Source organism: Oreochromis niloticus, unplaced genomic scaffold, assembly GCF_001858045.2.
Source record: "Oreochromis niloticus isolate F11D_XX unplaced genomic scaffold, O_niloticus_UMD_NMBU tig00006736_pilon, whole genome shotgun sequence".
NCBI lineage: Eukaryota > Metazoa > Chordata > Actinopteri > Cichliformes > Cichlidae > Oreochromis > Oreochromis niloticus.
Window position 1 is genome coordinate 19216 of NW_020328147.1, and position 26315 is coordinate 45530.

At 42.3% G+C, this 26315-nt stretch overlaps 1 protein-coding gene across 2 annotated transcripts in view; it reads left to right on the forward strand.

Moving 5' to 3' along the window:
- The first annotated feature begins 1987 nt into the window (after positions 1 to 1987).
- LOC102077725 (homeobox protein NOBOX-like) overlaps positions 1988 to 26315 on the forward strand; it is a 33776-nt gene continuing 9448 nt past the window's right edge. The window contains exons 1-10 of one of the 2 annotated variants that reach the window (XM_019355428.1): positions 1988 to 2081; positions 12151 to 12219; positions 12330 to 12485; positions 12570 to 12695; positions 18867 to 19017; positions 19135 to 19240; positions 19444 to 19580; positions 20648 to 20784; positions 21913 to 22174; positions 22702 to 22994. In XM_019355428.1, coding sequence (XP_019210973.1) covers positions 19238 to 19240; positions 19444 to 19580; positions 20648 to 20784; positions 21913 to 22174; positions 22702 to 22994 — 832 coding nt within the window. In that variant the 5' untranslated portion in view covers positions 1988 to 2081; positions 12151 to 12219; positions 12330 to 12485; ... (1 more) ...; positions 18867 to 19017; positions 19135 to 19237. The remainder of the gene's footprint in view (positions 2082 to 12150; positions 12220 to 12329; positions 12486 to 12569; positions 12696 to 18866; positions 19018 to 19134; positions 19241 to 19443; positions 19581 to 20647; positions 20785 to 21912; positions 22175 to 22701; positions 22995 to 26315) is intronic. The other variant, XM_019355429.1, reaches the window with a different exon arrangement.

Consider the following 26315-nt stretch of genomic DNA (forward strand, 5'->3'; position numbering starts at 1 on the left):
TCTAACAGAAACAATTTTGCTGACAAAGCTGCAAAAGCAGCAGCCATAGCAACCACAGTCTTATTAACAACTCATGAAAATCACACCATTCCACTATCTGTACTGCAGGACAAACAGAAGCAATGGCTGAAACACGGAGCAGTACTAGACACTGATGACAAAATGAAAATAGCAGGAAAACCCCAGAGAGAAACTATCTGTATTTCTTAATTGTAAACGGCACCAAATTGTATTAAAAATGAGCCACACTTATGGAGCTCCACAATTCTTTTCCTGGTGTTTTGGTTGACATCTCTTGATTTTCCCATGTCACAGAAACAGGCTCTGTGTTTTGCCTTATATGCATCCACAGGTGTGCCACCAATTTACTCACATGGACTCTACTAACCTATCAGAAGCTTCTTAAGCTCAGAATGGAATCGTCTGGAGTGTTCTTATTAATTAACAATACACTTGTATATGTACTCCTAAATTTGATGAAAGTGATAAAAAAATAGACAGCTCTCTCTCTCTTTATTCTGACATTTAACTAATTCAAAAGATATTTCAGTATTTATTTATCCAAAACAAAACAAGTTTACTCTAAATTGATGTTGTACAGTAAAAAAAAATGTTCTTGTGTTTTCCATAAAGTGTATGTAAACATCTGGTTTAAACTGTGAATATACTGCTGTGTATTGAAATTCCTCTTGTTTTGCATAGGAATATACTGATCAACATACAAAGCATAATATATAAAATAACATCTACCAGAGTTTTTTCTTTGAAAGAAGCCCCTTATGTCCATTCCTGTATATCAGTACATTACTGAAACCGATTTATTTAGCCGTGGAGGGTAACAACTGAAAATATGAAATAAACACACATGTAAGTTAAGACTCTCTAAGAATATTGTGTGTAGTTTTTGTTTTATACAGTTGTCAGCCAGGCATAACTATGAAAAAAATACACTTCAAAAGACCCCGGGCTTCTGAAAAACAACCCGGGCTTAAGCCCAGTAAGCCACCCCCCCCCCCCACCCCCCCGCTCCGCCACTGGGCTAGATCCCTTCGTTTGGTAACATCTGATACACAAGCTGCCTCATGTTGCTTCCAGGTTGGGAAAGAATGAAAAGATAAACCACTTTCAAGCTTATTCTCTTGCCGGTTGTGCGATCGAACATTGCAGCCGACCACACAGCAAATAGGAACCATGGCTGTTGTGTGTACTGTTAAAATCTCCCAATTCTTTTAATCTTTGGGCTGAAGGAAGGACAATACTCGGTGTATAAATGCTCAATCAACAATTATTTATTCCATACAATTCAACACTTTATGAGCATGAACCATCCGGATGGGGAGACATGCATGCAGAGGGTCACAGCAAATCTCAAAATGGTGGAGGGTTTCACAAGCTCTTATAACCTCCGTTGGTCCCCACCTAGTCATAAAATCTAAACCTTCACATGTTTTCTAACTCCTAGCGAGCCTGACTTATGGCCTTGGCTCCCTGTCTTTCGGTTCTCTGTAAAGGTGGGGGTATTGAATGTGGTGTGTCTCTTCTATTATCAGCATGACAAGGCCTTCTGCACACAATATTCTCTTCTTAGCTCAGCACCATGAAATACCAAACAACAGTGTCACCCATTCAACAGTATCGAGTACTACAGGTCAATCCAATAGATCTAATGATTTTCACACTCTTTTAAGTCAGAAGTATAATGCAAACTAAAACTACATACTAATCACACACTCTATACTAAGGGGTATAATATGAACTACAGCAGTATATTAATTCAACAGATATACGGTAACATATGATAGCATAATAATCTCACAGTACCTTCGCTCCTTTTTCGCTTGCGCTTTATTTTGACCACGAAAATGGTGCATCAGGCCAAAATCCTTTCCATCCCCACCCCCGTGACATCACGCTCCAAAGCCCTATGGTAACTAATGTTATAGAAATGCTCCGCCCCTAATGAGCATTTGAGCAGCCAGTCATAATCATCTATGTCATGTGATCATGAGTCAGGAAGCGGATTGTTGTAGTGAGAGTTTAGAAGCACGATGGATGACGAATTTGAAGGTACCAGCTCTCAGGTAGGAAGATAACTTTCAAAAGTTACATGAATGCAAACAGGTACCTTGTCCGGTTTTTTTTTGTTTGTTTTTGTGTTTTTGTTTGTGGTTTTTTTTGCTTTTTTCTTATTCTTTTTTTAACCCTGTCCTGTGTGGCAGGTATTGCAATCAGACTTGTGATCTGAATGTATAGTCATTGTGTTCTTAGTGAATTTGAATTAACACAATAACCTCTGCGGTTGACAGACGTGCCGGCGCCAAAATCACATGACCAATTTAAGGCGTCACAGCAAAAAGATGGAGCGACCCAGGCTTATGGCGTTATTTTTGTGCCACTATTCTGAGCGCACTTAAAAAAAAAAATTGAGCGCACGTAAAAAAGGTTTGCAGGTGCAAGTGTTGCATTTTGAGGAGAAATTTATTTTGAGCGAAGAAAAGCTGAATTTGAGTGAACAAAATTCATTGCTGCGTGCAAAAAATGTATTTCAGTGTTTGCTATTATCCATACACACACACACACACACACACAATTGCAGCCCCTCTCCCTCAGTTTTTGCATTTGCGCTTGCTCGCAATGTGTTGCTCGCGCTCTCAACATTTCTGCCCGTGCGCGCTCAACTGACAGACTTGGATGCAAAAAAATCTGATTGGCTGTTCTGGTCTCCAATCAGCTCGAAGTGACGAAATGCAATATCCCAGAATCCATTTCATCCAAAACTCAAACGAGGCAGTGGCGGAGGACCACAGAGTGGCGGAGTTTGAAATATTACTCTTTCTAGGTCACAAAATAAACTTTTAAGATATTTTCATGTGAGAATGGTGCTGTGTAAACTTCAAATATCTGCTTGATTCATCAAGACATCACATATTTCCATAAGTGCTCTAAAGTTTTAAGGAGATAGAGAAAGAGTTGAGCGCGCACGGGCAGAAATGTTGAGAGCGCCAGCAACACATTGCGAGCGAGCGCAAATGCAAATTCAGCTTTTCTTCGCTCAAAATAAATTTCTCCTCAAAATGCAACATTTGTACCTGCAAACTTTTTTCATGTGCTCTCAAAGTTTTTTTTTTTTTTACGTGCGCTCAGAATAGTGTCACAAAAATAATGCCATACAGGCTGTGTCCCAATTCAGGGTCTGCACGCTTGAAGTACGCGCAGTACTACTACGTACGGTGCGTACTATAAGTACGAGAAGTGCGGAAGTGAGAGGCTTGTGAAATGGGACGGTCTAGCCTTCGTCGTGCTGTTCAGGTTGCCTAGCAACCATGATACTAACCGCGAGAAAGGTTTCATACAGCTTTGTTTGACAGAAATGAAGGAGAAAAAATGTTTTGTTGGTCATTCATTTTTGTCATGACATCACTTTGATTAGTTGAGTATCTGAGGCTGAGACCACGGGACTGTAAAACATGATTGTTGGGCTTCATTTCTGTACTGAACAGTCATTTTAAGATTAGTTAGTAAATAACAATTAGCTAATGTTGTTCATGAGACTAAAATCATCTCACTGTGGTAATGTAAATATAATATGGCCAATAATATATGTATTGTCAGATTATTATGATATATATATATGTATGTATATATATATATATATATGTATAGAATAGAATAGAATAGCTTTTTATTGTCACTGTTACAAGAACAGTGAAAGGCAGTTTGGCATCTCTCCATATGTGTGGAGTACACAATAGCGAATGTATTTACACAATAACAGACAAATTTACATTTACACAAGAAAAGATATGTACAAGTTATACATACACCTGCAAACATACACGCACATACATACATATATGTATATATACATATTTGCATCCGTACATGCGTACACACACATATTTCCACATACACACTTACATCTATATACATACACATACATGCCATCTAACTAGCAGGTGCATTGAGAGGTGCAGTGTGATCAGTGATATTGCACATTGAGTGTGTGTGTGTGTGGGAGGGGATGATATTGCACATTGAGTGGGGGGGGTGCTGTTGGAACTATACTGAATAATGTTATAATAAATACAGTTTAAAGAGGTAAGGGTGTTGGTTGGGGCAGCACGGTGGCACGGTGGTTAGCACTGTTGCCGCACAGCAAGAAGGTCCTGAGTTCAGTTTCACCATCAGGACGGGGTCTTTCTGTGTGGAGTTTGCATGTTCTCCCCGTGTTTGCGTGGGTTCCCTCCGGGTACTCCGGCTTCCTCCCACCGTCCAAAGACATGCAGCTTGTGGGAATAGGTTAATTGGATAATCGAAATTGTCACTAGGTGTGAATGTGTGAGTGAATGTGAGTGTGAATGGTTGTCTGTCCCTGTGTGTTGGCCCTACGACAGACTGGCGACCTGTCCAGGGTGTACCCCGCCTCTCGCCCTATGACAGCTGGGATAGGCTCCAGCGCCCCCCGCGACCCTGAAAAGGATAAGCAGATGCGAATGGATGGATGGATGGATGGGTGTTGGTTGCATTGAAGTATGAACAGAAATACGATTTATAAATAAGGTATAATGTCCATGAGTGTTGGCAGTGCAGTTATCCTCCAATTAGGGTGGAGGTAGGGCATGTTTGACAGCCTGTGGGTAAAAACTTCTGTTGAGTCTGTTTGTCTTTGACCTGATGGACCTGTAGCGTTTACCAGAGGGAAGGGGGGAAAAAAGTGAGTGTCCAGGGTGTGAGGGGTCTTTGATGATGATGCTGGCTTTCTGCTGAAGTCTGCCAGTATAGATGTCTCTGAGGGGGGTTAGTGAAGTGCCGATTGCCCGCTCTGCTGCCCTCACCACCCGCTGCAGTTTCCTCTTGTCCCCCGCGGTGCAGCGGTTGAACCAGAGTGTGCAGCAGTAAGTCAGAAGGCTCTCAATGGTGGAGCGGTAGAAGTTTACTAGCAGTCCTTGGGGTAATTGGGCCTGACGTAGTTTCCTGAGGAAGTACAGCCTTTGTTGTGCTTTCGCTACCTGGTGGGAGATGTTTGTGGACCAGGTAAGGTCGGCCGAGATGTGGACTCCAAGGAACTTAAAGCTTTCTACCCTTTCTACCTCCTCCCCATCAATGTAGAGGGTAGAGTGCTCAGATCGCTTTGTTCTTCTGAAGTCGATTACCATCTCCTTGGTCTTGGCTGTGTTCAGATGCAGGTTGTTGTCGTCACACCATCGCTTCAGATGCTGAACCTCCTCTCTGTAGGCTGAATCATCGTTGTTGTCCATCAGTCCTATGACAGTGGTGTCATCAGCAAATTTTATAATGGTGTTACTGGTGTGGATTGATGAACAGTCATGGGTGAAAAGTGAGTATAAGAGGGGACTGAGGACACACCCCTGTGGGACACCCACATTCAGAATGAGGGTGGAGGAGGTGTGCTCTCCCATTCTTACGTTCTGGGGTCTGTTTCTCAGGAAGTCCAGTATCCAGCTGCACAGTGAGCTGCTGAGTCCTAAGTTGCTTAGTTTATTAACCAGTTTGTGGGGTTGAACTGTATTGAAGGCAGAGCTGAAGTTCACAAACAGCATTCTCACATAGGTGTTACTAGAGTCCAGGTGTGTGAGGGCTGTGTGAAGAGCTGTTATTATGGCATCCTCTGTCGACCTGTTTGCCCTGTATGCAAACTGGTATGGATCGAGGTTTGCAGGGATGGCAGCTTTAATGTGTGGCATGATGAGCTGTTCGAAACATTTGGCAATTATGGGTGTTAAAGCAACTGGACGATAGTCATTCAAGCAGCTCACTGTGTTCTTCTTGGGCACTGGAACGATGGTGGCTGACTTAAGGCAGGATGGTACTAATACTGTAGCAGTGAGAGGTTGAAGATGGTGGTGAAAACCTCTGCTAGTTGGTCTGCACATGCTTTAAGCACTCTACCGGCTACACCGTCAGGACCAGCTGCTTTCCTCGTGTTGACTCTGCGCAGTGTGGCTCTGACCTGGTGCTGCTCCAGCTGGATGGGAGCGTCATCCCTCTCTGTAATGGCAGGATGGGTGATGGTGTCTCTGTTTTCTTGGTCAAAGCGGGCGAAGAAATGGTTTAGGGTGTCAGGTAAGGTGATGTCTGGGGAGTTGGTTTGTGTGCAACTGTCTTTGTAGCCAGTGAGTGTCTTGATCCCCTGCCACATGTTTCTGGAGTTCTTTGTGTTAAAGTGTTCCTCGATGCGCTGTTTGTATTTGCGCTTGGCTTCTTTTATGCCTTTAACCAGAGATTGGCGTGCCTCTTTGTAGACTTGTTGGTCTCCTGATTTGAAGGTGCTGTCACGTGCTCTTAGTAGGGCTCTCACCTCACTGTTGAGCCATGGCTTCTGGTTTGGGAACACTTTAACAGTCTTTGTTGTTGTTACGCTCTCAGTACAGAAGCTGATGTATGAGAGTACAGCAGATGTGTGGCCCTCCAAGTCTGATCCTTCTGCAAATACACTCCAATTCGTGTTATCAAAACAGTCTTGTAGGGCCGTGGTGGCTTCCGCGGTCCACACTCTTACTGATTTTTCCGGTGGTTTTTGTCTTTGAATTAGAGGTTTATAAGCAGGGGTCAGGGACAGAGAGAGATGATCAGAGAGTCCGAGATGAGGCAGAGGGGTGGCCTTGTAAGCATCTGGGATGTTGGTGTAGACCTGGTCTAGTGTGTTGTTTTCCCTCGTCGGAAAGCTCACGTTTTTAAAGAATCCAGGCAGGACAGATTTCAGGTTTGCGTGGTTTGCGTCGTGTACCTGGAGTCGAGTGTTTTAACTGATGCATGAAACGATACATTTTTAGACATAAGTTGTAATGGCCGCCATTTTCTTTGTGAGTATTTATTACACAGCGTGCTGCGGGGAAAAGCCTGTTCTAACGTTTGAATCTAAGGTTTATATTTTAGCACCTGACAGCTCTTTTTTGCTTCTCATCCGTAAATACTCTGCATCTTTCATGTGATTCAGTTTATTTTGAAAAGTCTCAACAGGATCTTGAGCTTTATTGTGAAAGGTTTATGTGGAAATTAATATAGCCGCTACAGTGACCATCAAAATAATGAAAAAATATTGCCGTAAACAGTTTATTTTGCGACACCACGAAACAAACAATAGCGTAAAATGAAATGATAGACATTTTTATATCGTCATCCAATATATATCGTTATATCGAACAGCCCTATATATACATATTACAGGATATATTACAGCAGTGAGCTTGAACTCTGGGTCAAAGATTCAAGTTGCAGTTATTTATATTTCCCATCACCTTAAAGCTTCACTCAAAGACAAGTATCTTTGACAGTGTAAATACAGATGTATTAGTGGTGCAACGGATCAAAAGTCTCACGGTTCGGATCGGATCACGGTTTTAAGTCACGGATCGGATCAATTTTCAGATCTAAGTATTTTTTGCCTATTAAAATCATTCAACTGAAGAATCATTCCACGCACTTATCTAAAAACTAATTAAGGTGCAATATGGACATAATGGACCATGCTGGGCATCCTCTGCATCCTCTGCACACGGCCATGACATCACAGGAGTCTGTTCAGTGACAGGTTGCTTCTCCCAAAGTCAAGGACCAGCAGACTTAAAAAGTCCTTTGTCCCACACGCCATCAAACTGTTTAACTCCTCGCTGGAGGAGAGAGGGAGGGGAAACGGGGACAAAGGAGGGGGGGGACAAGTAAGCTGTAGTGCCATTTCACTGTGCAATAGTTTTTGTTAATATCCAACGGTGTATTAGACTCACAATACTTGAAATGTGCCGTTCCCTTGTATTCTTATTCCTATTTATTCTATTTATCCCTTTTGTATTCTCTGTATTTATATATGTGTATATATGGTATATTTCTGCTCACATTCTGCAACTTCTGTCGGTGCTGTGCTCCTGGAAACTGAATTTCCCGGAGGAACCCATCCGAGGGATAAATAAAGTTTCATCTAATCTAATGTAATATATAGGGCAGTGCAGGGCTTTGTATCTACCACTCTGCTGTGATATAACGAGTGGTCACGGTCACGTGGCGTTCTGTTGCCCTGGAGGTCCACCCATTTGTAGTTAGAGCAACAGAAGATGCCTGGGACAGTTCAGCCATAACTCATACATGCTTGGAACGATCTTGTCACTGAAGTGGATGCGCAACGAGATATCATAGCATGGCTCAAGCACGTTCATCACAGTTTAAACCCCTTGTTTTGCACAACTGAATACGGCCTCCCGTCTGCAGCTAAACACCCCAGTAGCTTTTGTAATGGCTTTAGCCCGGTCGGACTGGGCAGCAAAAGGCTGCTTAAATGCCACAAACTCCTCTGCTCTGCTACTTGGACCGCTAGCGCTGACCATAACTACAGCTTGACAGACTGACCACGCGCACCATACACATACTTTTTTTTTCTTTTTAGAATCTTTGGATCACGTGTGTACCGAACCGTGGAGTGGGATCGGTTCGGATTTCGGATCAACCGTGATCCGTTGCACCACTAAGATGTATTATACATAAGAGACAAATATTGTTCGTTTAATATGTTGGCATTATTACATTTGGCTCAATGCTTACTTTTATGTGTAAAAAGAAAATGTACGAGCTGTGATAACTGTTTCTGATAGAATGAAGAGTAGACTGATATATGAAATATTCCTTTATTGGGTGAGAAACTCAGACCATGTCATAACTGCTTTAAGTCATACAGAACAGATATCAGAGCCTTAAACAGGCTGACTTCTGCTAAATGCGTCAAACTGGGCAGAAAAGTATACAAACACAGAACATCCTTATAGAATATGATGTAACACTATAGATAAGACCTACCCAAAGTGTGGGCAGGGCCATTGCAGGGGGGGCGCGGTATGAAAAGAGGGTTTGGGGGGGGGGGGGCGTTAACAAAATGCTTGGACATTGCTAGCACGGGGCGCCCACAGAAACGCAAAGCAGGAGATGATGCATCGCTGAATGTTTCCAAACCAACTTCATTCTAAGCCAAAGACTAGAAAATATGGTGAAGCATATCTGCCCCTTGGTTTCACCTGCACAAGTGCTGAGGTAGGTCTCCCCTGCAGAATTGGTTTTCCCTGCATCGGGAGCAGCGCTGGGCTGTTCAAATCACGACTAACAGGATCCCACAGTTGTTTATGTTTTTAAAACCCATTTTGCACAGAGAGGCATTTTTTGAAAAATGCATTGATAGCAATGTTGAATATTATTACACAGGGAAAAAAAACGACTACAGTAAAATAATCACACCGTGATGCCTGTGCCTTTGTAAATTAAGGGACAGTAACTGCGTGTGTGTATATGTAAGCGTGTAAAACCTGAAGAGACAAAATACTGTTAATCTTGCTATCTCCCATTCTGCAATTCATCTCATGTAAACAATAACGTGTGCACAGCGTGACGTGAAAAAAGGCACATACCTTTGACATTGCGTGACGAACTCTGTATTCCTCGTCCACACGTAAACGGAAAAAAGGAGTTTTAAAAAATCTCAGTTTTCGGTGATTCCAAACGCCGTTTACGTGCGGACGAAACAGCTGCGTTTTCAAAAATACCCGTGTAGGTGTGGATGTAGCGTAACAGAGTTAGTAGTTTATTTTATTACTACCTGTAATTTATTGCAGATTACTTGTATTTGTTTAATTGTTTACTAAATGTTTGAGGTGTGAAAGAAACCGCAATGGAGCAAAATATGGGTGCGTGTGGCTGGAGGATGTGTTTGTGCAGGGTGAAAAAAAATGCACAGAAATAAATTATTTTTCAAGAATAATTAAATAGATTCAACATCTTTCTTCAACAGAATTGCAGAATTCACAGATGGTACCTTCCCAGAGGAAAAAGTACTATAGCTTACTAGGGTATATTAGACTTAACAGTTACTATATACAGTAATGGACTAATATACATTTTACATCAGATTAAAACTTTGGGTGTAAGATTCAGATAATTATTTATTAAAAGCTAGACATTTTAAATGAGAATAAGAAAGAAAAGTATGTCTTTTCCCTGTTAATGCCCTATCGGCCCCCCTGGCTAAACTTTGCTAGATCTGCCCCTGCACAGTTACCAGCCGTCAGCTACGTAGAAAAAGATCCTGGTCTAGAAAGTAATATTAAATAAATTCGAACAACAGCGTATCAAGTTTAAACGTGCTGCTGTTGTTCAGCTGCTGGTTTCCTCTTTCTGGTGCAAAGTGGGCCAAATACAAAGAAGAGAGACGGACTCGCAACAAAAAAGCCGATCAGCTGATCATTAAGCTGAAGTAGCAGCAAGAAGGGGAGGGAGGGAGAAGAGGCAGTCGCTCCATATATCGGTTGTTAAGCTTAACATGGGAACGCTTTACAAACATTCAGAGATGAACTTACATGCTTGCTTTACTTCTCTCTGGGATAACTTTCTCGGAGATGAAATGCTGGTTTGGTAGCGAGGCTCCAAATACACACAGCCGCTCTATCACATGACGCATACTGCTCCGACGTGCTACGGTTATGAGCCGAGTTACGCCATGTCGCAAGTTTTCTGAGGTTTTTTTTGATATTTAATGGATCGGATTACATTTTTTATTTCCCTCCGATATACGATCCAGTAATTTAGGTCAGTATCGGACCGATACAGATACGTAATATCGGATCGGGAACAGTCTGTCTATTCTCTCCATCTGTCAGCTGCTGCTGGCTCTTCCTCCTCCTCTTCCTCACACACTGCTGAGTTTGTCCTGGTGGATCATCAGGGGTGCAAAGCCTCACAGATGATGTGCAGCAGTGGGTCCCTCAGTCTGTCCTCACTCTGGACACTTGCAGTTGCCACACATGGAAATCAAATGTGTGATAAGCTGCAGGATTCAAACACAAGTGTAACTTATAAATACATGTTCATACTTTTATTCCACAATCAGAGAGAAAGAAAAAGAGAGAGAGTGCAGGACAGACAGACAGGTGACAGTCTCAGGTGTACACACTGCTACAAAACAGCACAAGAGAAGGAGGATTTAGTGTTTGTGTTATTACGAGTGCTAAACAAGAAGAGTTCCCAGATGGTCCAGTGGACACATGTGTGACTCCTGCGATTAAAGCATCTTTCTTTCAGCTTAACGAGTGAACCGTCAGCTCGTTCAAACACACGTTAAAGTACGTTTGGCTCGACACCACCGAACAGAGGCAGCAATATAACATAGCTAACATTAACAGTGCAGTGAATCCTGCTTGTGCCGTGATATTCAGGACTGCAAACCGAGCAGCATCACTGACTTTCAGCTTGTTGTGTTTGTTGATATATGACTGACTTTAATTATCCATAAAATCATCACATTCTCTGTAAGATTAAGGTCGACTATGTAAATATATTGAAGTAGAGGCTTTAAAACCAAGTTAACGCTGAAAGTACAAACATCACTAATGTCACACAACTTTACCGACATGTGACCAACAGTAATGTTTTAATGTTCTTTATTATTAAACATTCGCACATAAATAAGTGAGATAATATTCAGTACTTACTTTTGACAGTTTACTCTTCGGCCGCTCCCTTCTGCCTTCTGCCGTATTTTGCGGCAAAATTATCCACACCCACCGCCGCGCTATGAATTGTGGGATATATGGGACCACAAAGCGTGCACCGGACCACGCTTGATATTTGGGGAAATCGACGGCGCATTTGGAGTACGCAATTGAAGTACACTTCGAGTTGTCACGTGGCGGTGACGTAATCGCACTCAAAATGCGTACTTCAAGCGTGCGGTCTCTGAATTGGGACACAGCCCCAGTCTCCATTTCAACTTGTGTTGAAAGTGCGGACTTCAAATGATATTTTCTTAATTGTGTTAATAGGCCACGTAAAACCAGAGTTATGATTCAAAACAAAAGAAACAGTACAAACGGTGTTTTCTGAGGACAGCGCTACCAAACACTCTCCGTTGGTGACCAAAATTTAAAAAAACAAAAACGATGCATGTCTGCCATTACCTGCCAAAACCGGAAGTAACATAATATTTCGTGGGAAACGTAGTTTTCCCCCTCAGGGCCTTTATATACCTATGCTGGTGGTTTTAAGTTATGTCTGACATATGTCTGTGCAGTTCCTGGGATGCTTAGACCTGAAAATGCACTGTTGGAAATTATTTTATTTTTTATGTTTTGTTTTGTTTTTTTACTTTTCTAAAAACAGATGGTGATCTTTTCTAAAAACGATAGGACAGGTGTGGAGGAGAAAGAAGCAAGAGAATGGGTTCCTAAGGTGGGCAAGAAATATCCAGCTTCTTCTCCTGTAGTTAACGATGTAAATATGTTGTTTTCACACATCCATGGAAGGTGAGCAAAATATATATTTTTCTGCTCTAATAACAGTCTGTGAGCTCATCTGAAGATGATGGGACAGATGACTGGAAACCCACACAGGATGAATCTGAAGGCTATTCAGAAGAGGAGGAAGAACAAGAACGTAAAAGGATTCCTAAGGTAGCCATGAAAAACAAAACTGGGTGTCCTGTGCCACAAAGAGAGGTGAAATTCATCCTCAGTTTCAGTGGTTCCACAATCTATCTATCAAAAATGAGCCAAACATATTGTTGTCTTCTCTTAAAACAGATGGCGGCAGCATCTGAAGAGGATGGGACACATGATAGCAGACCCACACAGGATGAATCTAAAGATGATTCAAAAGATGAAGCAGAACATTTGGGACAAATGATTCACAAAGTGGCCATGGAAAAGGTAAATATTGTCCTCTGTTTCAATGCATTCAACAAAATATGTCTTTGTATTCTTTTACGTCAGATGGTCAGCTCATATGAAATATGCAAGGAGTAAAGGTATTGAAGGTACATGAGTTTAAATACCTGGAGTCAAGCATCCAAAGCAACAAGCAGTGCAAAAGGACAGGCAGGGGATGGCAGAGCTCAAGATGCTAAGATTTTGTTTGGGAGTGACCAGGATGGAGAAGATTAGAAATGAGTGCATCAGAGAGACAGCTCATGTTGAGCCGTTTGGAGACAAAGTTAGAGAGGCAAAGCTGACATGGTTTGGACATATGTAGAAGAGGCATAGTGAATATATTGTTCCATATGGAGCTGGCAGGCAGGAGGAAAAGAAGAAGCCATAGAAGAAGTTCGTGGATGTAGTGATGGAGGATATTCACACGCAAACCCCAAGAATGTTAGGAAATCATGTCAGTACATTCCTTGAAGTGGTTCTTTTTCACATGTAAGAGCTTTGGATGCATTCTCACCACTAATATTCTGCTGGGTTTTGTCAAGGATGCTCTCTGAGTGTCTTTGTAAGGTTCTTGCCGACCCACGTCAAAATAGCCCTAATTACTTGAACTGAAGCTAACTGGACTTACATTTTTTGGGGTTTGTAAAGGTGTGTCTCCACTCACATAAGATGCTTCTTTACTTCTTAAATGTCTGAAGGCCCAGGTATTTAACCCCTGATGGGGTTGTCACTTTAAATGTGGTCCTAAAAGATGTGGACAAGCCTGTTATGTCCGATTTAGACTTCTGCTGGGAATCTTTGTAGTGCCTGCAATGTAACCTACGTAAATGGCCAACGTCATTGCTGGCATTTATTGTGCATTGTGTTAATTACAATGTGCTAATGTCCTGGTCTTTTATATGTAGTGCCAGCCAATAGGAAAAAATAAAACCCTGGGAGTAGGGATTGATATCTGTTCCTCAAGATTTTTCACTTCTTTATACATTCCCTTACATTCATTCCAATAGTTTCCACAGTCTCCCTCCAGAAATTTGCTGACATTTGTGAGTACTTATATTGATACTATTATTATTAATGTTCCTTATATTGAGGAGATGATCATTACTTTCACTGATAAATTTTAAAACTGCAGTGAAAAGGGGGCGGGGGGGTAGAAGAAGAAGAGCAAAGCGGCAATCGATGGTGCTGAAATGGCCAATCACAATAATCGTGGGCTACATTGAGCTATAAGACCTATATGTGTATATTTATATAAACATTTGCAGACACGTTGGAAGTTGGTGCGTTCCAGACACAGTGAGGAAAAACTGGATTTGTTTTGGTTATGTGAGGAAATGAGGTGTTATTTTTCTGCCATTTTATTATTTCCTTTTACTATTTGTAGTTTCATTATTTTGTTATTGCTATTGCATCATAATCATATAACAAGCATTTGCATTGACGCATTTATTAATAGTGATATTGCATTTAGATGTTTAAACATATTGGCACCCAATTAAGCTTTATTACAGGTGCAGTTATAACCACTTTAAACTGTTGAGTTGAATTTATAATCTTAAATGTTTATATGCAGACTGCATTGTGAAAGAGTAACTCTGTGCCAAAATAAGACAGGAAGTTACATGTTTTTGAAGTTACATGCTTTGCAGGAAGTGAAACCGAAACCAGAGTCTGAGTGCGAGTTATTCTGAGGAGCTAGTCGGCGAGGTGAAATAGGGTGTGATTGTGGTTAGCACATAGACACACACGTAACCACACACATACATACACATAGTAGTAGGCTCATTTTGTGGTAAAGAGTAGAGATGGACCGATCCGATATTAGGTATCGGTATCGGTCCGATACTGACGTAAATTACTGGATCGGATATTGGAGAGAAATTAAAAATGTAATCCGATCCATTAAATATCAAAAAAGCACCTCACAAAACTTGCGACACGGCGTAACTCGGCTCATAACCGTAGCACATCGGAGCAGTGTGCTCACGTGATTGAGCGGCTGTGTGTATTTGGAGCCTCGCTACCAAACGAGCATTTCATCTCCGAGGAAGTTATCCCAGAGAGAAGTAAAGCAAGTGTGTAAGTTCATCTCTGAATGTTTGTAAAGCATTCCCACATTAAGCTTAACAACCGATATATGGAGCGACTGCCTCTCTGTCCCTCTCCTGCTGCTACTTCAGTCGTGAAACTTATTAATGATCAGCTGATCGGCTTTTCTATTGCGAGTCCGTCTCTCTTCTTTGTTTTTGGCCCACTTTTCACCAGAAAGAGGAAACCAGCGGCTGAACAACAGCAGCACGTTTAACCTTGATAAGCTGTCATTAGAATTTATTTAATATTACTTTCTACACCAGGATCCTTTTCTACGTAGCTGACGGCTGGTAACTGTGCAGGAGCGGATCTAGCAAAGTTTAGCCAGGGGGGCCGATAGGGCATTAACAGGGAAAAGGGGGGTACAAAGACATACTTTTCTTTCTTATTCTCATTTAAAATGTCTAGCTTTTAATAAATAATTATCTGAATCTTACACCCAAAGTTTTATTGCTGGGAGTTTGCAACCCTATTAGTTAGGTTGCTTAATATTTCTGCTAAGTAGTCTTTAAAATACCAGAATAGGAAGGATGGAGTAGGTTTAAATTCATTAGATTGATCAGTATTGCTGAACTATGAAATATTTTGGGCGCAGTGTATTTTTTACATACAGGTATAACAGAATAGGTTTAGTGTTGTTGTTTATTTAAACTTGAGTATGAACTTATACAAAATGCAGCAAGATATTAAAAAAACAGTTTTATTGATTAAAAAACACACTATATCGGATTCATATCGGTATCGGCAGATATCCAAATTATGATATCGGTATCGGTATCGGACATAAAAAAGTGGTATCGTGCCATCTCTAGTAAAGAGTTCAGATTTAATTCTGCTACAACTGCAAGAGTGCCTGCGTACGTGACAGTTTGTTCCAGACGATAAGCGAGCGTCCGGCAGTGACAGGAAGCACCTGGCTTCGAGGAGAAGAGAATGATCTTTTTAAACTGTGTTAAAAGTCGTTGTGGTTTTGAGTTGACGTATCCATGTAATTTATGCAAGAGGGGGCGTTCTAATACCCCGATGTATAAAACTGTGTTCTGAAGTTTTGGAGATAGAGATCAATGCTGTCTGCGTACAGGATTTATCTCTCCACATGTGTCATTAAATCATTCGTTGACTCCACCTGACAGGGTCAGTGTGTCATTCCGATCTCCACCATCTCTCTGTCCTCAAAATGAACCTTAACAGTTATTAGTGATAAAAACACATTCATGGATTGAACCTGACCAGTGCTCTGTGTATAGCTTATTTAGCTAGTCAAAAATACACAACAGTGGCAGTACAGATTAAAAACACTTATTCTATTTATTCAGGTACACACTAATAGCTACTGCATAGATTTCTTGCTGAATCATAAATCTCCAGTCAGTCTTTAAGGGTCATATGAGTCAAGATGTGACTCCTCTGTGAGACATTGCCCTGCCATATTGTTGTGAGCTATTAAGGTCACATGAGTCAAGCTGTGGGGGTTGGGAAGAGGATTTCAGGACTGCATTATAGGTGGCTGATAGTTAGCGTCACTACCTCCACTCAGTGGTGGTTGTTCACAGTGCCTCTGTCTGTATTCTTGATCGAAGATCTCTGCTCTCCTATGTAAAGGTCCGAGCACTCCTCACTGCATTGCAGGGTGAACAATGCGTTCTTTAGCATGTGTCGGAGTATTTTGATTAGGTAGTTTTTTGTGAGGGTGTTGCTGTGTCTGAAGTGCACTGGGATGTTGTGCTTGGAGAAATTTCTCCAACAAACCTGCCAGATGCTGTCTGAGTAAAGCATGGAGGATGCAGGATACATGACGCCCACTCGCTTGTTGTGAATACTCTGGATAATTACCTGTAGCATCCTCATATGGGTTCAGGTGGAAATGATTCTGTATTAAGCAGCGCAAAGACAGTTTATCTGAATGATTTGGACATTTGTGTCGAGAGAATTTCAGGGTTACAGTGTGTGAAAAGACAAAAATAAACACATTATACTTGGCTGCTGATCATGAAGTTTAACCTTTAACCCAACAGTTTTGCATTTTCTAGTAAATCTCAACAGGTTTCTAATAATGGCTCATTCAGTGTGTAATTACAGTCTAGTGTGTATGAAATATGCACACCTAGAGTCCTCTGAATTATTAATGATGCAGCTGTGAAAATGGCATCCTGGATTTGAATGTTTGTCTCAGTGTGTAATGTCGTGTGATATCCGTAGGTGACAGATTCTTTGAAGCCATTAACAAGCACATTGAGCGTGTGGAGAATGATCTCATCTCACTGAAAAGCTATGTAAGGTGATAACGGTAAATAAATTGTTCTTTACTGTTATTTGCCAGGATGACACTCTTGGACCCACAGCATGCGCTGTGCTAGTAATCGGTACTTTTAATGTTTACTAGATAATGTTACGGGTTCTACGACAGCAAGACGTTTCAATTTGGCGAGCGCTGTACTTCAGACCAGATCAAATCAGAAATGATTGTTTGTTTTTGAACTACGCTGGCCTGAAGACAAATTTGTACAGAGACTGACAACTGAAATGTGAGTTCGGTAGAGCTGGGACAGTCAGACAGTTACCAGTTTGGCAGGAGAAGAACTGTTTATTTTCATAACTGATCAATCTTTAAAACCCTTTTTTTCCTCCCCCCCAAAAAATCCAAAGTTAGCGGTTGCAGCTTTCCCAGTTGTGATTTATTTGTTAGTTTTTCTTGTCTCTGGGGTGTTTTGATATTGTGAGTACAAGAAAGTAATTATTAGAATGTAATGTGTTAAATTTGCTTAGATGAGAGGGTCCAGCAGTAGATCAGATGAATAGGAAAGGATTTGTCTGTGTGTTTCAGTTTGGCTTAGCTGTAGGCTTGAGTGTGTGTACTTGTTTAGAGGGAAAGGAATTTATGGACACTGGGGGTCTGCTGTCATAAAAGGAGACGGGAAGCTACAGTCGGGGGTTGCTGATGCTGATGCTTGTACCTTTAATAAAAACTCTTAATTGTTCTAACTTAGAAGTAGGTTTGCAGGAGACTCTCCACCTTATCTGTAAATGTAAGACAACAAGAGGCCAATGGCCCAGTGGATGCAGAGTGGGGGTCTCAGTGTTTGTAATATGTTAACTCTGTTTTCTATGTTGTGTAGAGGAATTTGGTTAAGCTTGGGTGAGGAGATTACTTTTATGACCCGAAGGAAGTCACGTATGCAGAGACACACACAAACAGTGCTTTGACTGTTACGACACACCTACATGCACACTCACTCACGTGCACAGACATACGCACAGGTACGCGCACACAGTCACTCACATGCACTCAAATAGACATACGGGTACGCGCACACACAGGCACTCACGTGCTCGTGCATACACACACCGACACAGAGTTTGCAGCACACCATGGGATTTTATGATAGGGTCCCTTCTACAAAACTGTGGTTCACAGACAAAGGAGTGAAGATTTTGCAGAGGGACACCGGCCTTGCACGTCTTCCATTCTAGAAGATGCATGCTTAAATGAAGATGAAAAAAGATGAATAAAGGTTTTGTGAAATAACTACTGAGTCCAGTGCCATCTCTGGATGCTCAAGGAATAAAAAAGAACCAGGGTGAAACTGATTTCGTAACAATATGTTTGAGTATTGTCTGTCATCAGAAAAAGTAAACAGTTTGAAGACATTACATCAGGTCCTGGATAACTGCGGTGGGCATTTTTATATTCACTAGATTTAATGAACCAAGCAATTAACAGAAAATTAGAAAAATCATTACCTGCTGGCTGCAGACCTGGAACAGACGTGTTAATATCACATATGGGATAGAACAATGGAAATTAATTACTTGGTCCTGGAAGTCCTAAATGAACTTTTATTTTTGGAAATGATTGCTGCATTGCATTGTGTGGGCTGAAACATTCAACTCTGCACTGCACTCAAAGGTTTTTTCTTCCCCCCCCCCAGACGACTCTCCAAAATTATATTCAGCTTTTAAAAATGTGATAATTGATACCTGATTATTTAAAATCCTTTTTGAAAGAGGAAAAAAACATTGGGACATTTTACTGAATTTGACTGAGAACATCTGTGCTGAGGTACTGTGTCTTCATGGCAGATGGAGATAACACAGGTATACCCCACCCAGCATAGCACCAGGGGCCGAGGTCGAGCCCTCAGCTTCCCACTGCTGCCAGGGATAGAGTCTGTGGACAGCTGCCTGCTGCCACCTGCACCGAAGAAGAGAACACGGATTGGCTACAGCACAGGTGAGGGGAAACGTCTCTGTGTGTGCTCACATTTGACTGCTATGCAAATTATTGCCCTGTAATATGTGTGTGTGTGTGTGTGTGTGTGTGTGTACACTAACGTACTCTTGCGTACAGATCAGTTAGAGCATTTAGAGGCCCTGTTCCAAGAGGATCACTATCCGGACGTGAAAAAAGAAAAGTGATTGCTGCTTCAGTCGGCGTCACACCTCAGAGAATTATGGTTAGACTCTTACTCTGTTCATCTTCTGTGAAATTTTACTGAAGGCTTATTTTGTGATGTTTTCCTTATGAAGATCTACTACTGGCATTTTTTTCTTTGTGTTCCTGAAAATCCCATCTCATCCTCTGTAAAGCAGTTTCTACCTTTTTTGTTGGCTTCCTCAGTCTTTTATTTGTTTCCCCCTGAATGTTTCTGGGTCCCAGGTCTGGTTTCAGAACCGAAGGGCGAAGTGGAGGAAAGTACGTGGTGTTACAGCAAAGGTGGAACACGGACAGAGTAGAGCTGAATACAGTCCACATCACCAAATCAATCCCACTTTTCCCACACTGGCTCACAACAGGTATTTCTGTTTCTTTCCTGTGTGTCTGTGTAGGTTTGCAGTCATCCAGGTCATGGTAGTCTAGAGAGACTAAAAAAAATAAGGTAGATGGACTTCTTTAGGTTTGAAGGCTGTACACTTAAAGAATAAAGGTCACTCTTTTGAGGATGCCAGTGCTCACATTTTGGACTAAGAAGACAAGATGGTTTGAGAGAGATGTAAAGGAGGTCATTTGATCTTGCAAAGGGTTCTTTGGTTAAAAGGGAGTTTTTTCCTTCTTGCTGTTTCTTGCTCCTAGGGTGTTGTTTGATTGCTTTCTCTGCATTATTGTAGGGCCTTTACCTTACAATGCAAAGTGCCTCGAGGCAACTGCTGTGATTTGGCACTATATAAATAATCCAGAATTAAATCCACATCCACTGTGACAATGGATGTCGAGACAATGGTGTACCTGCTGCTCTGTGTGTGGCTTTTTTGCGTGTGTGTGTGTGTGTGGGGGGGATTTCCCTCGTTCTTGGCTTTCAGAAATGGTAGTTTTGATTCTTGTGATTAAGTCGCTCTCATGACTGAGTTACGTCTGTTGAAATCACATTTTTGGATAGGCTCAGATCACTTCGAACCGGAGCCGAGTAGGTACTGAAAGTGTTATTGCAGTGTCTTTACTCAGTGTAGTCAGGTACCTTAGTGCTGATTCAAACCCTGCCTCAACTGAGCTATTAAGGTCACATGATGAGGTTGGGCAAGCCCTCACAGTGACTTTACCCATAACCCCTGGTGATGGTAATAACCCACTGTCTTTTTTTTTCTTTTTTTTCTCACACCTTGGCTCATGTGAAGAAGCTCTGGGTTAATAGTGGGTCAATGACCCTCAGGACCACTTCCAAAGGGGACAGCCCCCCACTAGGCGTTAAATACCTGGGACTCTTTTGTTTTTAGAACTGATGAAGCCTCTTGGATGAGAGGTGAATTATCTTCACAAAACGCTACGTCCAGATGAACAGAATCCCCCCCACCTCTCTCGATTTTTATCTCTGTACTTTGATTTGATTCATGCTTAAGTGCATTTTTGTTCTTTGTCTTTGTTTTAGTAAGGGAGCCGCTTCTTTGTCTCGTTATGATGCTCCCAAGCTACCCCAGCTTGCCCCTGTGCCACCTTCATTCCCCACCATAACCACTCAGAGCCCACCCTCCCACAGCAGCCTGTTGTCCAGCCTCAGCAGCCCAGGTGTGAAAATCCACACATGCACATTTTACGACACCCTGCTTTTAATGCATTAGCTTGATGAGCATTCAGTCTGTCTGTGAGGAATTCTGTTTATCTTATTAAAATAAACGACTCAACCCAAGTTCAAAATGGCATACAAAGGTGTTAAAGATCGCATCACCCTTCAGCTGAGCTATGATGTTAGCAAGCTCTGTGCCTTTTTGTTTTGCACATTATTACACATTTGCCTAATAAGCGAGAAAAGACATCCAGTGCTAAAATAAATATAAATAATTATTAAAAAGAATCTGCCAAATCAAACATGTACGCTTTCCCACTGTGGCGAGCCCTTGTGTGTAAGTGAACAGCTGAAAGTAGCATTGGAAAGAAAATAGGTCCTACATAAAACTGCTCATAACGAGGTTTTTGAATTTTTGCTTTTCTGTTTAATCAAACAAAACTAAAGCTGTTAAGTTTTTTTGTCTTCTTAGAGCCCTGCAATGTGAAGGCCATCTCGTTCCATTGATGAAAACGGAAACCTCACAACAAAACAATCTAGATGGTTAAATAAGTCTAAAGGTCAGAGGAAAATATGTAAACTTGGATTTGGGATCAAGTTTCCCTTCAACCTGAATTATCATTCCTTTGTGAGGCCCTGATGAATGATTACAATCAGAATACTTTATTAATCCCAAAGGAAATGATCTCAAACCGGACCAGCTTAAATTCTTTGATATCTGGATGATCAAGCCGCGATGCAGTCTCCCCACCTCCATCATGGCTGAAAAGTTTCGTTACATTTGCTTAGGACCCTCTGTTAACATTAGTTATTTTTAAAAGTAAAAATAACTAAGCCACTGGAAGAGAGGAGGACAAAGCTTGTCCACCAAAACTCCTTCAGTTGTAGGGTCGGTTATGTAAAGTAGCTGCAAATTTGACCTCAATAAAATTTGTGGCTTTCATGGCATTACAAACATTGATTTTTAACGGATTTTCCTACATATGAGGAAGTGTTTACAGAAGAATGAAATCTTTGTTCAGCTCAGCGAACCTTCACACTGCAGGTAGAGAAAGTAAAATTACATAGAAACCAAACTACAGTATCTCTGTCTAATCTTGCTTTCTAATTGCTTGGTTTTTATCTGTTAGGTGAAAGCAGAGTGATGGATACAGGCCAGCACCAGCTTTCATCTCAGGAGGGTTTGGTGGAGTATCCCCCCCGTCCCATGCAGAGCCCTCCCCCTCTGCAGCTAGCCAGCCTTCCTCTTTTCACCATGACCTTTAACTTTGCAAACCCCACTCCCCCTCTCCTCAACACACCAGCCCACACCCCACCCCTCTTCCTGGATGCTCTGGAGGGTGGCTCTACCTTGGCCCACCATGAGACCCAGTCTCTGCCGACTGACACCAGGTCAGCTCCACTCGCAGCAAACTGTGACATGAATACTAGAGGATACTTCAAATATGGATGAGTAGAAGAGCTGACAGCAGGACAGAGTAGGCAGAGAGGGAATCTGTGAAAAACTGATGTAGTCATGGCTCACACATTGTCTGTAGTAGCAGGGAGTCAGTTTTAGCTAAAATATGCTGTGAGAGATTGCACTTAGTCACTTTGTTCTTATACAATTATGGTTGTATGACTATAGATGCTAGATGTTGTATGACTATAGCACTAAAACTTCTACTTTGTACAAAAATATGTTTATTTTTTAATACGGTTGGCAGTATCTATCCATGTTCAGCCACGCAGATGCACTGCATAGAGATAGTGGCAGAAACCTCACATAAATAATCTGAGACCTGAGAATGAAATTCTGATTGTGTCTGTCTGGCTCGATATCACTAGAAGTAATCATAAGAACAACAAAAACCTACAGATGGAGCAATAATCAAAGATGTTTGTTTTTGTGACTAAATTCTTGTTTGCGTTGTCCTCAGTTTGCTCTTTGACTTGGACTACCTGACGTCTAGCCAGCAGAGCAACACTTTGTCTTACCAGCTCCAAACCTCCTACCCCACCAGCCAGCCTCAGCTCCAACCTCAAGCATCTCTGCCCCACATGACCTACCTCACACCACCTCCCTACCTCACCCTTAACCCTCCAGAGTCTAATCCTACCTCCTACCTGACTTTTGGCCCTGGAGGAAACTCGACAGGAGTGGTGACCGATTCCACCACGGGTCATGCCTGCTTTCAGTCCCAGAGTGCAATTCAAATCCTACTGCACCACGGTGAGTCACTGGGGTAAAATGAGATTGCATTAATTTAAGTATTGGAAAAAATATGAAAATTTTACTCTGACAAAAGAATCCTATAGGAGCAAATGGAAAGTAAAACTATACACCCTACATCAGTGTAAACTAACCCAGAAGTCAAAAGAAAGTTTTACTTGGTGCTTTCTATGTAAACAGATGTTTGCACCATCATTAGGGATGGGTATCGAAACCCGGTTCTTGTTGAGAACCGGTTCCCACTGTTTCAATTTCTTGGAATTGTTTGCCATTTTTGCAAACGATTCCCTTATCGATTCCAGTTGCCCCGAAAGACGTCACCACGTTGCGGAGCGTCATTTACCTGGCAGGGCGCCTAAGTGGCTCAAATGCTCAAAAGTTTGGTTATACTTTACGAGAACGGATGACAGCGGGGCAACTTGCAATACTTGCAAAGTAGATATTTAATTTAAAGGAGGAAACACTACGAATATGCAAAAGCATTTGCTCACAAAACACGCGATAACCTTAAATGAATGTCATGTTTTTAATTCCGCTCCGGACTCGTGAATCTCAACCCAGCAGCAGCGGTAACGTTTGCACGTCCTCTAATGGGCTAATGTTGGCATTTTACCACAACTTCACCAGATTTAGCTAATAAAAACTAAACCTATGTCCAGTCCAAGGGCTTAGATTTGGCATGGATGGAAGGGACATGTCCCCACCAATAATTTGATCTCTTCGAGTAAAGAAAAACAAACCCGATAGAAAGAAAAAAACGATCTGTCAACGTCTCATTCACCTAGTGGTGCAGAAAGAGTTAAATTACGTTCTCTACTGGAGTCCTACCTCATGTGACAAATATGGCCAATGTGATTGGCTGTGCCTTTCAGGGAGCTCTGTTTAGTTTTAGCAGCGGCAAGCCTGCGCTGCGAGGACCTGTAAGGAGGAGAGGATGATGGCAGCAAAAAGGAAGAACGTGGATAAAAGAAAGTATTTTTCAAAGAAACCTGTAAGTCACTTAAAGTTAAGTTCACTCATAAAATGTGTCAGTCATAATAACGTTACAGGCTATGCTACGCCATACATGCCAACCCTTCCGATTTTTCTGTGAGAATCCCGAATTTCAGTGCCCCTCCCGAAAATCTCCCGTCCAATTTCACAGTTGCTCATTTCCGGTTTACCCGGCTGTCGGAGGACCCGGCCCACTTAGATCGCGAAGGCAAGGTCCTCAGGTGGACACAGCCTCTGAATTTGGACACCCCCAGCCTGTTTCCGGCTGGACAATAATAACGGTGACATTTAACTTATTTTAAGGTGAGTCAAGATGGCGCCAGTATGTTCGGCTCGCCGTCACTCTACCTGTTTTTTGGTTTTCTCTTTGCTGTTCATTGCCTTAACTGTGGAAATTAATTCGCTCCGGATCTATGACCGAAAAACTCTTCTTACTATCCGAGACTCAGCAGTGACAGCACCTTTGTTCCTTGTTTTTGATGGGCAAACAAGCAGTGCCCCTCCACCGCTTGATGGCATTCCGCCTTATCTACGTCGCACCTGGTTCCTCCTTCCCAAGCTATACCGGAGAAAACGCTGGAGAAGACGAGGGAAGCGAAGTGGTCTCTTGGTTCGTACAAAGGCATTCCTGTCACTTTCTTGCCTGGCTGATCCTCTCCTTGTACAAATGGGTTTTTGTTACTCTGCTACCGTGAGAGGCTCACTCCAACCCAGAGGACCCTGGGTCCGCACTGTCTCTCCAACTCCGCCTGGTGTTGCTCCTGTTTCACCGGTGGGCCCGCTTTTCGGCCCGCGCTTCCTTCAGTCGTCTGGTTCGCTCCTCGCCATACCGGCGGTGGCGTTCTGCCCAGGTGAGCGACTCTCTTCCACCTCTGGCCCGCGCCTGATGCCTGCTCCTCTCCTGCGTGATTCTCCTAGTACGTCGCTGGTTGCTCCTGCTCCGGGTGTTGGGTCATCGGCTCCTCTTCAGCCACGGATCCGCAGATTTGGTACCGTTATTTCAAACCTCCGCCCACTCAGCCGCACATCAATCCCGATGACAGCTACTGATCTCATTTTATCTATGGCTTTGATCAACACTCGTTCCCTCTCCAATAAGACGTTTCTGCTTAAGGATTTTTTCTCTTCTCATGAACTGGATTTTATGTTCCTGACTGAGACCTGGCTTCATGCTGGTGAGACTGTGGCTTTTTCTGAGCTTCTTCCGCCAGGCTGTTGTTTTTTCAACTCTCCCAGGTCTTCTGGTAAAGGTGGAGGCCTTGCCTGTGTTTTTAAATCAGTTTATGACTGTCATCAGATTTCATCTTTCTCCTTTTCCAGCTTTGAACTACAGCTTTTTAAACTGAACTCATCTATTCCTTTACTGTGTGCAGTAGTGTATCGTCCTCCCAAATTCAATAAGGACTTTATTAGTGAGTTTGGGGAATTCTTATCAGGACTTTCAGTAGATTTTGATCATTTTCTTATTGTTGGCGATCTGAATATCCATGTGTGTTGTCCATCTAAACCTCTGGTCAGAGACTTTGTATCATTGCTGGACTCCTTTAACCTGACTCAGTGTGTGTCTGGCTCCACACATGAGAAAGGTCACACACTGGACCTTGTCATGTCCCATGGCCTGAGTATCCACGTCTCTGAAATCTGTGAGAGTGCGTGTATCTCTGATCACCATCCTGTTCTGTTTTCTGCCACTGTACATTGTTCTGTTGCTGCAGTTAAAGCTCCTTCACGTCGCCACCGGATCATCAATACTCATGTACCATCCCAGTTTTCTGCTGCTTTTAACAACTCTGAGCTCTCCACGGTGAACTGGATTGACTCCCTGTGTGCAGAAGATTTAACTGTTCTTTTTAATTCAACATGCACTTCTATTCTGGACTCCATCGCTCCCCTAAAATCACTCCGTCCTAAAGCTCACGCTGAACCCTGGATCACAGACTGTTCGCGCTCTCAGGCGCTCCTGCAGGTGTGCTGAGAGAAAGTGGAAAAAGGACAAGCTGCAAATCTCTTTCAATATTCTGAGAGACTCTCTTTTAACTTATCAGAAAGCTGCTGAAGAGGCTAAGTCCTCCTACATATCTAACCTGGTTAGCAGTAATGTTCATAAACCTCAGACTTTGTTTCGTGTTCTAAATTCCATTGTTGATCCTCATACGTCCACTCGCCTCACACCTTCTGCCACCCTTTGTAATGACTTTTTATGTTTCTTTGTTAATAAGATTTCCTCCCTGCAGTCTGCCATTCCACCTTCTCTTTTCAATCCCTGTGTTTCTCTCCCGTGCCAATCTGCCTTTAATCAGTTTGAGCTAATTTCTCTTTCTCAGCTGC